At 62.1% G+C, this 15624-nt stretch overlaps 1 protein-coding gene across 4 annotated transcripts in view; it reads right to left on the bottom strand.

Annotated features, from left to right (window-relative positions):
- Positions 1-15624, bottom strand: part of DRC11L (dynein regulatory complex subunit 11 like) — a 101575-nt gene that overhangs the window by 55613 nt on the left and 30338 nt on the right. For 3 of the 4 annotated variants that reach the window (XM_075917567.1, XM_075917565.1, XM_075917566.1), the window contains exons 3-5: positions 12133-12252; positions 10257-10445; positions 4287-4358 (exon numbers count right to left, since the gene is read on the bottom strand). In XM_075917567.1, the coding sequence (XP_075773682.1) occupies positions 4287-4358; positions 10257-10445; positions 12133-12252 (381 nt within the window). The remainder of the gene's footprint in view (positions 1-4286; positions 4359-10256; positions 10446-12132; positions 12253-15624) is intronic. The other variant, XM_075917568.1, reaches the window with a different exon arrangement.

Here is a 15624-nt window from a genome sequence, read left to right as displayed (position 1 = left end):
CGCCGCCCACGCTGCCCCCCCAGCGCCGCCCACACAGCCCCCCCAGCGCCGCCCACGCTGCCCCCCCAGCACCGCCTATGCTACCCCCCCCGCACTGCCCACGCAGCCCCCCCAGCGCTGCCCCCTCTACCCCCCCCCGCACTGCCCACGCTACCCCCCCAGCGCTGCCCACGCTGCCCCCCCAGCGCTGCCTATGCTACCCCCCCCGCACTGCCCACGCAGCCCCCCCAGCGCTGCCTATGCTACCCCCCCGCACTGCCCACACAGCCCCCCAGCGCCGCCCACGCTGCCCCCCCAGCACCGCCTATGCTACCCCCCCCGCACTGCCCATGCAGCCCCCCCAGCGCTGCCTATGCTACCCCCCCGTGCTGCCCACACAGCCCCCCAGCGCCGCCCACGCTGCCCCCCCAGCACCGCCTATGCTACCCCCCCCGCACTGCCCACGCAGCCCCCCCAGCGCCGCCCACGCTGCCCTCCCACCCCAGCGCTGCCCCCTCTACCCCCCCCGCACTGCCCACGCTACCCCCCCAGCGCTGCCCACGCTGCCCTCCCACCCCAGCGCTGCCCCCTCTACCCCCCCCGCACTGCCCACGCTACCCCCCCAGCGCTGCCCACGCTGCCCCCCCACCCCAGCGCCGCCCACGCTGCCCCCCCAGCGCTGCCGACACAGCCCCCCCAGCGCTGCCTATGCTACCCCCCTGCGCCGCCCACGATGCCCCCCCAGCGCCGCCCACGCAGCCCCCCCAGCGCCGCCCACGCTGCCCCCCAGCGCCGCCCACGCTGCCCCCCAGCGCCGCCCACGATGCCCCCCCAGCACCGCCCACGATGCCCCCCCAGCGCCGCCCACGCTGCCCCCCCACCCCAGCGCTGCCCACGCTACCCCCCAGTGCTGCCCACGCTACCCCCTCCACCCTCAGCGCTGCCCACGCTACCCCCTCCGCCCTCAGCGCTGCCCACTCTACCCCCCCCAGCGCCGCCCACGCTGCCCCCCCACCCCAGCGCTGCCCACGCTACCCCCCAGTGCTGCCCACGCTACCCCCTCCACCCTCAGCGCTGCCCACGCTACCCCCCTCCGCCCTCAGCGCCGCCCACGCTACACCCCCAGCGCCGCCCACGATGCCCCCCCAGCGCCGCCCACGCTGCCCCCCCACCCCAGCGCTGCCCACTCTACCCCCCAGTGCTGCCCACGCTACCCCCTCCACCCTCAGCGCTGCCCACTCTACCCCCCCCCGGGCCGCCCACGCTGCCCCCCCAGCGCCGCCCACGCTACACCCCCAGCGCCGCCCACGCTGCCCCCCCGCGCTGCCCACGCTGCCCCCCCCAGCGCCGCCCACGCTACCCCCCCGCGCTGCCCACGCTGCCCACGCTGCCCCCCCAGCTCCGCCCATGCTGCCCCCCCAGCGCCGCCCACGCTGCCCCTCCGTGCAGCCCACGCTACCCCCCCAGCGCCGCCCACGCTGCCCCCAGTGCTGCCCACGCTACCCCCCAGCGCTGCCCACACTGCCCTCCCACCCCAGTGCTGCCCACGCTACCCCCCCAGTGCCGCCCACGCTACCCCCCAGCGCTGCCCACACTGCCCTCCCACCCCAGCGCTGCCCACGCTGCCCTCCCACCCCAGTGCTGCCCACGCTACCCCCTCCGCCCTCAGCGCTGCCCACGTTACCCCCCAGTGCTGCCCACGTTACCCCCCGTCCGCAGCGCTGCCCACGCTACCCCCCACCCTCAGCACTGCCCATGATACCCCCCCACCCGCCATCAGCACTCCCCATGCTACTGTCACATTACCGAATTGGAGGGGAGCAGCCAGATCGCTGCTGCACCCCTGGCGGGGGGGGGGGTTGGCCCCAGAAATTGGTATAAAAGGGAGCCATGTGGGGTATTGAGTGGGAGCTTGTTGTTTGCTGACCTTATGTACGCTATTTATGTGAGTGTATAATGTCTGTGTGTGTAGGTAGGAATCTGTAATCTGTGTGGAAGCTGAATATTTCTCTGCATGTGGTTGAGCATTGCTATGGACAGGCTGAGTAGCAAAGCCCTGTGGAACAATGGCCCTTGATGGCCCAAAGACACACCTAAAGCAGGAGGGCGGAGACCCAAGAGCTGCCAGCAGAGAGAGGCTGAGGACCAGGTGACCGGCTGAGACCAGAAGAGGCCAGGAAGGAGTATAAAGAGGCCATGTGGTCGATGCCATTTTGTTCTCAGCTCAGCACTTCATCCCAGAGGCAGCACTGCAGGGATTGAAGAGCCCGGAAGACCTGTGAACCCATCCTGATCGTAGGATGTGCAATAAGAACTTTTAAACCAGCAGCTGCAACATCTCTGCTAGAGCCTGCATCGAGGACTGGGAGATTCGGTGCATGTAACGTACTGTACTTTAATAACCTTACTCTCAGGCTTTTCTTTCTTATGTTAATAAACCTTTAGTTGTTAGATTCTAAAGGATTGGCCCAGCGTGATTTGTGGGTAAGGTCCAGAGGGTAAATTGACCAGGGATCTGTGGCTGGTTTCTTGGAACTGGACAGAACTTGTTCGGGGTAGGTGGGATTGGGTGCTAGGACCCCCCACCCGTGTATAGGCCCGGGGCCATCTGGGGCACGGATATTGATGGGGCGTCGGAGGGGTTTTGCTCGGGAGGCTTCAGGCAGGCAGCTGAAGCGCTCTGTGGGACTGGTTTGTGGCCTGTTCGGAGAGGTCACTAGTCGGGGGCTGTAAGGAGCCCCGGATTTGAGCAATTCGCCCTGAGCGGACGCCCGCAGCTGTGCCCAGACACGGCCCGGTCCGTCACAGCTACCCCCCCAGCGCTGCCCATGCTACCCCCCCACCCGCCATCAGCACTGCCCACGCTACCCCCTCCCCCACACCCTCAGCGCTGCCCACATTCAGTGCTCCCCCCCAGCCCTGAGAACTGCATGTAGCGCACGGTGCTCTGGCGGTGGTTTAAAGTGCCAGGACTCCAGCCAGTGCTACTGTCCCTGTTGCTCCCTCTCTGTCGGCAACCTGGCCATGGCACTGAGCTCAAAGCACCGCTAGCACTGAGGCTCTGCCCACCCCAGAGCAACCTGCATTTCTGGTGGGTACAATAAACCAACAGCCGCAGGGATCTGAGAGTTGGAACTGCTACTGGGGTTGGGAGAGCATCAGGTAGTGTGTGTGGTTTGGGGGGGTGGAGCATCAGGCGGTGGGCATGGGTCGGGGGGCAGAGCGTCAGGTGGTGCGTGTGGTTTGGGGGGAGAGCATCAGGCAGTGGGCATGGGTCGGGGGGCAGAGCATCAGGTGGTGCGTGTGGTTGGGGGGGTGGAGCATCAGGCGGTGGGCATGGGTCGGGGGGCAGAGCGTCAGGTGGTGCGTGTGGTTTGGGGGGAGAGCATCAGGCGGTGGGCATGGGTCGGGGGGCAGAGCGTCAGGTGGTGCGTGTGGTTTGGGGGGAGAGCATCAGGCGGTGGGCATGGGTCGGGGGGCAGAGCGTCAGGTGGTGCGTGTGGTTTGGGGGGAGAGCATCAGGCGGTGGGCATGGGTCGGGGGGCAGAGCGTCAGGTGGTGCGTGTGGTTTGGGGGGAGAGCATCAGGCGGTGGGCATGGGTCGGGGGGCAGAGCGTCAGGTGGTGCATGTGGTTTGGGGGGAGAGCATCAGGCGGTGGGCATGGGTGGGGGGGCAGAGCGTCAGGTGGTGCGTGTGGTTTGGGGGGAGAGCCTCAGGCGGTGGTCATGGGTCGGGGGGCAGAGCATCAGGTGGTGCGTGTGGTTGGGGGGGTGGAGCATCAGGCAGTGGGCATGGGTCGGGGGGCGGAGCATCAGGTGGTGCGCGCGGGTGGGGGCGCGGAGTGTCAGGCGGTGGGCGTGGAGGGGGCGTGGAGCTTCAGGCGGTGCACACAGGTGGGGGGGCGGAGCATCAGGCAGTAGGCGCAGGTGCAGGCACAGAGCGTCAGACGCTGCACACAGGTGGGGCGCGGAGTATCAGGCAGTGCACATGGGTGGGGGAGCGGAGCCTCAGGTGGTGGGTGCGGGTGGGGGCAAAGCCTCAGGCAGTGGAGGCAGGTGGGGCGGAGCCTCAGGTGGTGGGGGCGGAGCCTCAGGTGGTGGGGGCGGAGCCTCAGGCGGTGGACACGAGTGGGGCGGTGCCTCAGGCGGTGGGGGCGGCGCCTCAGGCGATGGGGGCGGGTGGGGGTGGAGCCTCAGGCAGTGGACATGGTGGGGGGAGGAGCTCACGTCCAGACACTGCTGCTGGTGAGGCAGGGACACATGGGCTATGCGGCCAGGGCCATGCCGAGGGCTGGGGAGGGACTCACCATGCCGATAAAGGCCATCTCCCTCTCTCTCTCCAGCTTGGTGCATCTGCGTTGCAGGCAGCCTTTCCAGACCTATGGGAAGAAGGCCCACCGGGATGTGAGATCCAGGGCACAGAGCCCCTCCCCCTGGCACCATGCTGCCAGCCCCCACCAGGGTCCGTGCACAAGGCCCTCAACCTGGCTCGGATGGGCTCTGTGGCGCCCTGTGTGTCCCTCACCCTTAAGAGCCTCAACCTGATGCCATGTGACTTCTCTCTCTCTTTCATTAAAAGTTTCTTTTCTACGCTCAGACTCTGTGCGTGTGTGACAGCGCATTGGGGTTCCCCGTCTCCTGCACCCCGAAATGGCACGAACAGACTCCACCAGCCAGTGGAATTGAGGGTGGTTTATTGCTCCTCCAGGATACAGCACAGCACAGATGTAATCTGGTTACAGGAACTGGGGCTAAGAGGCCTCAGTGCCCCCCTTGAGATGGGGGAGTCCCAGCCCCCTCCCCAGCTCCTTCTCCCCTGCTTTCCAGACAGGAACTAACTCTACCTCTCCCAGCCCTGCCCCCAGCCAGGGCAGCATCCACCTCCCTTTGTTTCTCCCCATGGGGGGAAGGCTGGTTCAACAGGTATGGTACCTTTGCATAGTGAGGTTTTCCCTGCCGGGTCTTGCTCCAGACTGCAGGGGTCACCACAGCCCAGCAAGTCCCCCCACTACGTCACAGTGTGCGAGTGGGGAAGCATCGCCTCTCAGAGGCGCCCGCCCAGGCTACTGGGTAGGAGCTCGAGCCAGTTCTGTGCGAGATGGACCCCTAGATACTGAACCCAGCCCTGCCTGCTGCTGGCACTACCCAGCAGAAGAGCTACATTTCCTTCCACAGCTCTCTGCAATATGTAGGGGGACACTGTGTGATCATGGTAGACTTCAATTTGAGTGACATATGCCAGAGGTTTCAGGCTGGCAATATTACAATATCCAATTCAAAAAGTGTTGCAGTCAACACAAGGGAATTCTTGATTTTAAACTTTGTCCTAACAAACAAAGAGAATCTGATTACAGAACTAAAAATGAATTACAACAGTTACAAGGCTCATGATTAGCTCACATTTGTAATGTGCCAACAGACTAGACTCCACACCAATAATCTATATAGTTGGTCATTTAATAGGGGCAGTTTCACAAAGCTGAAAACAATCATGAGCCAAATCAACTGTGAGGAAGAATTAAATCAGAAAAAAAGTGAATTATCATTTGGGACTCATGACCCAAAAGTCAATAATCTCACAACTGAGGAAGTAGTCTGTGCTGGTTTAAAACAAACAAACAAACGAACAAAAACAAAAACAAACCTGCCTGATTTAGAAGAGAAATGAAGCCAACTATAAAAAAATGTAACAAATGGAAGAGAGGCGACGTTGATAGTAATAAAGATAAGGAAGAAGCTAGGCCTTGTAGAAAAGTGATAAGGGAAGCAAAGTGACACAAGGAGGACTCTATGACTGGAAGAGTTAAGAACTGTAATGAGGCATTTTAAAAATATATTAGGACACCAGGAGATGCCTAACAATAGTATTGGTTCATTACAAGATGGAAACGGCTGAGCTATCAGTATTAATGCAGAAAAGGCAGAGGTAGTCAATGAATATTTCTGTTCCCTAGATGGCGGGTAGAATAGGCCAGGGAAGACTAAGACTTCCTTTGCACAGCTGCTGCCACTCAACCCCGGGAGGCAGGTTTTTGCTTATTTATGCACTATGCAAGTCACGGATGTCCCTGGTCCCTGGTCCCTGATCCCCTCCCCAGGCTCCACCCTGTCCCTCCTCTTCCTGCCCCATCCTGTTTCCAGTCTACCCAGTCCCTCAAATCCTGCCCCCCTCTTCCTGCCCACATTACCCCCTCCCCTGAGCTTGGCAAGCCAGGGAATTACGGGGGGCCTAGCGTGGGGGGGCAGCAGGGTCGGGCCCCCTGCACTCACAGAGCGGTGGGAGCCCAGGAAGTGGCGTGACGCGCCCAGCAGCTTGTGCCATGCCGCCACCCTCTCCAAGCCAGGTCGCTCCAGTTCCCCATGGACGGAAAGCGGAGCACCCCGACCCCCCCATCCCACTCAGCGCCCCACAGTGCGCAGGGCTCCGGAGGGCACAGTGCAGTGGGCTGCCTGCTGCTGCAGTGAAGCAACGCAACCTGGCTGGGAGAGGCACAGGCTGCTGGGTCTGTGTCTGCACCTGCCAGGCTCCCGCTGCCCAGTGATGAGTAGGAGGGAACCCCCTTGCTGCCCCCCACATAATCCCACAGGCCACCTTCAGTCCCACGGGCTCCCACCAATATGGGGGCGCACCCATAGACAGTTGGGGCAGCCTCCATGGGGGCCCCAAAGCACAAGGTGGCCACCTGGCCTGTGCGCGGATGGGACGGCTCGGGGGCAGCTGGGGAGGCGATGCCTGCTGTCCAGTGTTCCAGGCTCATCAGCCATGGCCCAGATGCCGGAGAGATCACTGATGAGCAAGGGAAGCGGAGAAGCTGCCCAGCCCATGCCTCCTCTTGGTGCGGGGAGGGGCACCCTTTCCCCAGTCTCTGGCCGGGGACTGAGAACTCCACCCACGTGTCCAGCGACAGCCTCTCTCTCGCCAATTCAGCAAGGAGGCGGCTAGCGGGGGGCTGGACTACAGTTCAGAAGCAGGCCCGTGCGCAGAAATGTCGGGGGAGGGGTGCTTTTTTGGTAAATGTGGACGCCTGTTTTTAATATCTTGGAGTTCAAAATGGTCATGCAAGAGTCGTACTTAGGAGAGGGCAATTAAAAACGTGAGCGGGAAGAGTGACTGGTAACATGATTTTGTTAGAACTCAATTAAACACGTCAAGGGTTGTAGCAATTGCCTTCTGGGAGCTTGCTGTACTCTCACAAGTGAAAAAGCAAGGTTCCAGAGGGGATGGAGAGGGGCTGTTCTCAGTGGGGCAGGTGGCAGAACAAGGAGCAGTGGGCTCCAGTTACAGTGCGGGAGGTCCAGGCTGGAGATTAGAAAACACGCTTTCCCTAGGCGGGTGGGGAAGCGCTGGGCTGGGTTCCCCAGGGAGGGGGTGGAATCTCCATCCCTAGAGGTGTCCAGTCCTGGCTGGGCAAGGCCCGGGCTGGATTGATTTAGTTGGGGTTGATCCTGCTTTGGGCAGGGGGCTGGACACGACTCCTGAGGTCTCTTTCTGCCCTGGATTCAATAATATTCCAAAAAGTGCCCAGTTGCCCGGGAGGGCTGGGGCAGAATCTCCCAGGAGGTAGGAGGGGCTGGTGGCTGCCCTGCTCCTGCTACATGGCCCAACCCCACCCCTGGCTTCACTTCTGCGGAGAGGGCAAGAATCAGCCCCCGTCATTTCCCGGCCAGCTGGAGCACAGGGGAGGGAGGCTGGAGCAACAAACCGCCCCAGCCTTCCCCAGCTCATCTGGAATTGGCCCTGCGAGGGCCCCTGGGGAGCCATGGGGGGTGTTTGCAGCCTCTGCACCCCTGCGGACAGGCCTGAGATGTAGCTACGCGGGGAGAGATCGTCAGTCATGGGCTGCCCAGTCAAGCAGAGAAAGTCAAACACTGAGCCTTGAAGCCAGACTGGAACTAAGGGGCATGGCTTTGACAGGGAGGGGCCTTAACCCTTGGAGCTGTTTCCCAAGGGCCATAATGGACACGTGTTCAGCCCAAGATGCGCTGCTCTGAGGGTGCTTTGGGGCAGGTCTCTGGCCGGGATTTCCCAGGTCAGATTAGGGATCGCGTGGGTTCTGGAGGGGAGTCCTTCAGCTCAGACATCCCCGGGGGGGGGGGGGTTCCAGGCTCAATGCAAGTGGCCTCCCAGATGCACGACTTCTCCACGCCCGGGGCTTGGCTCAGAGGCGAATGGGAGTTGCTGGGACACACAGGTTAGGGGTTGTTGTTGGCCCCAGGAGCCAGCATTATCCAGGGGCTGAAGCACATGGCTGGGTCCCCAGTTGTGGGAGTATGTTTTACAGGAGGGCAGCCTGGCTCAGGATGGCATCACGAGCTGCTGCTGGGTCTCTCTCGGCCTTTTCCCTGCCTGGCGAGGATCATGCAGCCCTGGAACTGGAAGGGACCCGCCCGCGAAGTCATTCAGGCCGGCCCCTGAGGGCGGCTTTGGACTATTTTGCCACTATTTTGCAAGTGGCTAAAGTCCATAGTAAGCACAGGAAAGGGCAGCTGAGCAGCGGCGAGATGGTGGTGCTCATGGGATCACAGACGAGCAAAGGGGGTGCGTGAGTATTTCAGACATTTACATGCGGCTGCGAGGAGTATGAAGAGCAGGAAGAACTAGAAGTACCAGCACACAAGCTACACTGGGAGCTAATTGACACGACAGGCTTGGTGGAAAACATCTGGTGAGTGGAATATTGGCTTAGAAGCTGCAATATCACCATCAAGCCGATACACACCTGGGGCTCGTCTACATTGGCCCCTTTTCCGGAAGGGGCATGTTAATTTCACAAGTCGTAATAGGGAAATCCGCGGGGGATTTAAATATCCCCCGCGGCATTTAAATAAAAATGTCCGCCGCTTTTTTCCGGCTTTTAGAAAAGCCGGAAAAGAGCGTCTACACTGGCCCCGATCCTCCGGAAAAAGCGCCCTTATTCCTACTTCCCCGGGAAGCAATGGGGGACTTGGCCTGCCTGTTGCAGAAGCAATATGGTGAAATGCGCGTTTTCCTGAGTTCCTGGAACACCCAGGGGACAGTTTGCTTCCGAAAGTGGAGGAAGTAACCAGGGGAACAGCCCATTTGGACTCGATTCGGATGAGCAGGGAGGAATTGGTTGCTTGGTGACTCCGGCTTTGGTCAGCAAGCACAGGCCGCAGCAGGGGCAGCCTCACCACTGCGCAGGAAGCGGGGAGGAGCCGCACTCTGCCCCAACACCTCTCCCGCTCTCTGCCCTGCCCCCTCGATCTGTGCGGGCCCACTGGAGCTGGCAGCTGTGTTCCCTGGGGCAAACACCCCACACAGCCTAACACGAGGCAGGGACCGGGGCCTCAGCACCGCTGCCTGCAGGGCACCAAGCCCCCTCGCTCCCCACGCCGCAGGTGAGCCCCGTGCCGTGGCCTGGCCGGCGTGCCACCCCATGCAGGCCAGCAGCAACAGGCTGCATGCCAGAGCCAGGCTGACTCGCAGGCTGTGCTGGGCATCCGACAGGGGAGAAGTCCCAGCGGAAGAAGGGCGAGGGAGCCTGCTGGCTCTGAGCAGCTGGCAATGCAGAGGTGTCTGTCCTCAGACAGTCCAAGACAGCCACTGCCAGGGCTGAGGCAGAACTGCAGCCACGAGACAGTGCCCCCCCCCCCCCCCCCCACAGGTACATCTCAGCCTGGGGACTGGACGCAGGCAGTGGGGGAGGGCAGAGAGAGAGGTGGGAGTCACAGGGTGTGACAAGGGCGGTTTTCATTCACCTTGTTATGTCACATGTCAGTTCTACCGTGCTGTAGTAATGCCGTGTGCGTGCCTCAGTTTCCCGGGGCCCTGCCCCAGTCCCTAGCTGGGGATGGCAATCCCAGGGGTGACTCCCACTGAGAGTGGCTCCCCCAGCCCAGCTCGTGCACACAGGCCCATGCCCCTCATGACCTAAGCCAAGCAGGGATGGCGAGGTGACCCCTTTCTGCCTGGAAGCAAACCAAACGCCGGGAGGAGGTGCCAGAACCAGACTTCTGCATGGGGCTTAGTTTGGCTGGCTTGGGGGGCAGGGCCCTGGCTTGGGGGCAGAGAGGGCAGGGCCCTGGCTCTGGGCCCCCTCATCCCAAGAGGGATGGTGCTGGCTGCTCCTGGTCCCTGTGCTGACAAGCCAGTGCTATGCTGCGTCCCTGGGAGCTAACGAGCCACCAGGCGGAGTTGGGGTGCAGGCCCAGAGACTCCCCACCCAGTGACACAGAGCGGGGGCAGAACCGCTCAGACCTGACTTCGAGCACCCGGAGTGCTGGGGACCCTGCGCCCCCCGAGCCCTGGGCCACACCTTCTGGATGCAGAGGGCGGCCTGCTCACGGTCAGGCTCCTTGGCTCCACTATCCCGAGCCCGCCTCTCTCGCTCCTCATCCCGCCGGATCTCCCGCATGAACTTGGCACGCAGGCGGCTCTGGCGCATCCGCTCCGCCATCTGCACCAGCTGCACGGCCTCGTCCCGCAGCATGGCCACCCGGGACGGCTGTGGGAGAGGATCACAGTGAGGGCTGGGAATCGGACCACCCGCCACCGCGCCAATCCAGAAACTGCCCACTGCATGGGCGGCTCACGGAGAACGGAGCCGCCCGCACGCCCCACGGCCAGCCCCAGCCAGGGCCCCACAGAGAGCAGAGCCGCCCGCACGCCCCACGGCCAGCCCCAGCCAGGGCCCCAGAGAGAGCGGAGCCGCCCGCACGCCCCACGGCCAGCCCCAGCCAGGGCCCCACAGAGAGCAGAGCCGCCCGCACGCCCCACGGCCAGCCCCAGCCAGGGCCCCACAGAGAGCAGGGCCGCCCGCACGCCCCACGGCCAGCCCCAGCCAGGGCCCCACAGAGAGCAGGGCCGCCCGCACGCCCCACGGCCAGCCCCAGCCAGGGCCCCACAGAGAGCAGAGCCGCCCGCACGCCCCACGGCCAGCCCCAGCCAGGGCCCCACAGAGAGCAGAGCCGCCCGCACGCCCCACGGCCAGCCCCAGCCAGGGCCCCACAGAGAGCAGAGCCGCCCGCACGCCCCACGGCCAGCCCCAGCCAGGGCCCCACAGAGAGCAGAGCCGCCCGCACGCCCCACGGCCAGCCCCAGCCAGGGCCCCACAGAGAGCGGAGCCGCCCGCACGCCCCACGGCCAGCCCCAGCCAGGGCCCCACAGAGAGCAGAGCCGCCCGCACGCCCCACGGCCAGCCCCAGCCAGGGCCCCACAGAGAGCAGAGCCACCCGCACGCCCCACGGCCAGCCCCAGCCAGGGCCCCACAGAGAGCGGAGCCGCCCGCACGCCCCACGGCCAGCCCCAGCCAGGGCCCCACAGAGAGCGGAGCCGCCCGCACGCCCCACGGCCAGCCCCAGCCAGGGCCCCACAGAGAGCGGAGCCGCCCGCACGCCCCACGGCCAGCCCCAGCCAGGGCCCCACAGAGAGCGGAGCCGCCCGCACGCCCCACGGCCAGCCCCAGCCAGGGCCCCACAGAGAGCAGAGCCACCCGCACGCCCCACGGCCAGCCCCAGCCAGGGCCCCACAGAGAGCAGAGCCGCCCGCACGCCCCACGGCCAGTCCCAGCCAGGGCCCCAGAGAGAGCGGAGCCGCCCGCACGCCCCACGGCCAGCCCCAGCCAGGGCCCCACACTGAACAGAGCCGCCTGCACGCCCCACGGCCAGCCCCAGCCAGGGCCCCACAGAGAGCAGAGCCGCCCACACGCCCCACGGCCAGCCCCAGCCAGGGCCCCACAGAGAGCAGAGCCGCCCGCACGCCCCACGGCCAGCCCCAGCCAGGGCCCCACAGAGAGCAGAGCCGCCTACACGCCCCACGGCCAGCCCTAGCCAGGGCCCCAGAGAGAGCAGAGCTGCCCTCACGCCCCACGGCCAGCCCCAGCCAGGGCCCCACAGAGAGCAGAGCCGCCCTCATGCCCCACATCCAGCCCCAGCCAGGGCCCCACAGAGAGCAGAGCCGCCCGCACGCCCCACGGCCAGCCCCAGCCAGGGCCCCACAGAGAGCAGAGCCGCCCACACGCCCCACGGCCAGCCCCAGCCAGGGCCCCAGAGAGAGCAGAGACGCCCGCACGCCCCACGGCCAGCCCCAGCCAGGGCCCCAGAGAGAGCAGAGCCGCCCACACGCCCCACGGCCAGCCCCAGCCAGGGCCCCACAGAGAGCAGAGCCGCCTGCACAGCAGCTTGAGCACTTACCCCAGCGGGCATGCTGGGTTCCAGCCGCGCCAGGATCTGCGACAGCACCTGCTGACGCTCCTTCAGGGCCTTGGCTCTCTGGCTCACAAAGTACTTGGGAATGGGCACCTCCATGTCTGCCTGAGAGAGAACAGCATCCTCCCGTTAACGTCGCTGCCCTGCCCGACTCCCTCTCGCCCACACCGCCCGCGCTTGGGTTTGGGTCCAAGGATGGCGGAGCCTCCTTGCGCTCCCCTGCCAGGCTCCAGCTCCCGGCACGGCTCAGGCTGGCGCTCGGCGCTGGCCCGGCCGCGAGGCCAAAGTGGGGGGGCGCCACTGGGACCCAGAGTGGAACATTGTGTCTGCTGCTGGGGCAGCGAGGGGCTTAGCGGGCGTCATTTGAGTTCCCCGGCTCCGGGGCCCTGCTGGCTCTGCCCTCCCCTCGCTGGCCTTGTGGGCAACGGTGTGCAAAGAGCCGCTCTGCTCTCCCCCCCTCCTGTGAGCAACAGCCCAGGGTGTATCCCACTCCCCCACGCCACCCTCCAGACCTGGGGACCCCTGGGGATTGGGCAGGAGCAGCAGAGGGGGGGCTGCAGGGGCTGAGCTGATGGGGGGGTGTGGGGGCAGGATGAGGAGCTGGGAAGTGAGGGTCTGTCTACACTAGCCCCCAGTTCGAACTGGGTGGTTAATGTAGGCATTCGAAGTTGCACATGAAGCCTGGGATTTAAATATCCCGGGCTTCATTTGCATCTTGCTGGGCGCCGCCATTTTTAAATCCCCCTTAGTGCGGACTCTATGCCCACGGCTACACGAGGTGTAACGGTATTTCGAAGGAGAAAGCCTAATTCGAACTACCTACTCCGTGCCGCGTGGAGCCGCGTGGAGCCGCGGGCACAGAGTCCGCACTAACGGGGATTTAAAAATGGCGGCGCCCGGCAAGATGCAAATGAAGCCTGGGATATTTAAATCCCAGGCTTCATTTGCAACTTCGATTGATACTTTAACCACCCTAGTTCGAACTAGGGGGCTAGTGTAGACAGACCCTCAGAGTCCCTGCAGCAGGGCCCAACTGGGGAGAGCGGGGAACGCTGACTAGGGGACCCCCATCCCGACCAGAACAGCAACGTCCAATCTTTTAAAATCTGGTGATGGTTTTCTCTCTCGTGAGTGGGGATCCTGCAAGCCAAAGGCAGGACAGCCCAGCCAGGGCCTGCGTTAGCCCTCCCCTCGTCCCTGCTCCTTCAGCAGGGCCAGGTCCACAGGCCCATAGAGAAGGGCGCCCCTCCCTCGCCCCAGGATGGAGAGCGCTGAGTACAGCCCTCACTCCCCACTGCAGCCTCCGTCATGAGAACGTCAGAAGAACGGCCAGACTGGGTCGTCTAACCCAGGGTATGTCTAGACTCCATGCCCCTGCCGACAGAGGCATGTAAACTAGGCCACCCGACATAGTCAAAGAAGCCGGGATTTAAATATCCCCGGCTCCATTCAAATAAACATGGCCGTGTGCTGTGCCGGCTCAGCTGATCATCGGCACAGCGCGCGAGTCAGGACGCGGATCAGTCAACACGGGAAGCCTTTGTCGACGGCTCCTGCAAACCTTGTTTCACGAGGCGTAACGGAGCGGTCGACAGAGGCTTCCCTTGTCGACCGATCCGCGTCTTGACTGACGCGCTGTGTCGATGATCAGCTGAGCCGGCACAGCGCAGCGGCCATGTTTATTTTAATGAAGCTGGGAATATTTAAATCCCGTCTTCTTTGACTATATCAGGTGGCCTAGTTTACATGCCTCTGTCGGCAGGGGCATGGAGTCTAGACATACCCCCAGTGTCTTGTCTGCTGACAGTGGCCAATGCCAGGTGCCCCAGAGGGAGGGAAAACAACAGGGAATCCTCACAACAGGTGATCCCTCCCCTGTCACCCACCTCCAGAGAAAGAGAGGCTAGGGACACCATTCCTACCCATCCTGGCTAACAGCCATTGATGGAGCCAACCTCCATGAATCTATCCAGCTCTTTCTTGAACCCTGTTAAAGTCCTGGTCTTCACCACGTCCTCTGGCAAAGAGTTCCACAGGCTGATTGTGCACTGAGTGAACAAAAACTTCCTTCTGTTTGTTTTAAACCTGATGCCTATTAATTTCATTTGTGGACCCCTAGTTCTTATATTGTGGGAATAAGTAAATCATTTTCCTTATTCACTTTTTTCACATCAGTCATGATTTTAGAGACCTCTATCATATTCCCCCTGAGTCTCCTCTTCTCTAACATGAAAAGTCCAAGTCTTTTTAATCTCTCTTCATATGGGACCTGTTCCAAACCACAGATCATGTTGTTGCCCTTTGCTGAACCTTTTCCGATGCCAATAGATCTTTTTTGAGCTGAGGCGACCACATCTGTGCCAGTATTCAAGATGTGGACTGTGGTTTTATATAAAGGCAATAAGATATTTTCTGTCTTATTCTCTATCCCTTTTCATGATGCCTAACATTCTGGTTGCTTTTTTGATGCCACTGCACACTGCGTGGATGCTGTCAGAGAACTATCCACAGAGACTCCAAGATCTCTCTTTTGAGTAGTTGTATCAAAATTAGCCCCCATCATACTGTACGTCTAGTTGGGGTTATTTTTTCCAATGTGCGTTACTTTACATTTATCAACATTCAATTTCATTTGCCATTTTGTTGCCCAGTCACTCAGTTTTGTGAGATCTTTTTGAAGCTCTTCACAGTCTGTTTTGGTCTTAACTATCTTGAGTATTATGGGATCATCGGCAAATTTTGCCACCTCCCTGTTTACCCCTTTCTCCAGATCGATTATAAATAAGTCATCTAAACTGCTGCCCCTCCCCACAGCATCTGTCTCCAGCTGCGTCTTGCTTTGCTCTTGCTGGTCCCTCCCACTGCCCCGCTGCAGACAGGAAACCCGAAGGGCAGCAAACCCTGTCCCCATGGGCACATCTGCACTGGGATATTATTTCAAAATAACTGAGTTTGAAACAACAGCTCCTGAAATAACAAAACTGAAATAGTGCATCCCCTCTATGGGGGAGCCTCAAAATTGGTCCAAGGCAGGGTCCGGTAATGTGGATGCACTACCTCAGTTTAGAGTCCCAGGAAGCACTGGGGAGTGATTACTTCAAATTACTCTGGGGAGTCGTTATTTCGAAATAGCAGCAGGGGAGCGTCCGCACTGATGCTATTTCAAAATGAGTGTCACTCCCTGAGGAAAGTGGGACGCAATGGGGGTGCTGGCTGCGTTCTCAAAGTTTCCCTATTTCGACTCCCTCAGCCCAGGGATCAACTCTGGGCCCCTCAATCCTAATGTATAGCCATGGGCACCTGCAGGCTTTCACAGGGAAAAGGTATCACACATTCCCAGGCCTCCCCAGCCAGCCCAGGCCACATCCAGAATGCTCCAAGTTAGAGACCAGGGCCCCTCCGCTTCTCCGATCTGCCATAGCCCGCTCATGCTGCCGCTGTCTCTCCCGTTCCTGGTGCTCTTCCCTACAGTCTTTG

The sequence above is a fragment of the Pelodiscus sinensis genome, unplaced genomic scaffold (genome assembly GCF_049634645.1).
Source record: "Pelodiscus sinensis isolate JC-2024 unplaced genomic scaffold, ASM4963464v1 ctg63, whole genome shotgun sequence".
Classification (NCBI taxonomy): Eukaryota; Metazoa; Chordata; order Testudines; family Trionychidae; genus Pelodiscus; species Pelodiscus sinensis.
Note: the sequence above shows the minus strand (reverse complement) of the source record. Positions and strands in the feature narration are given on the sequence as shown.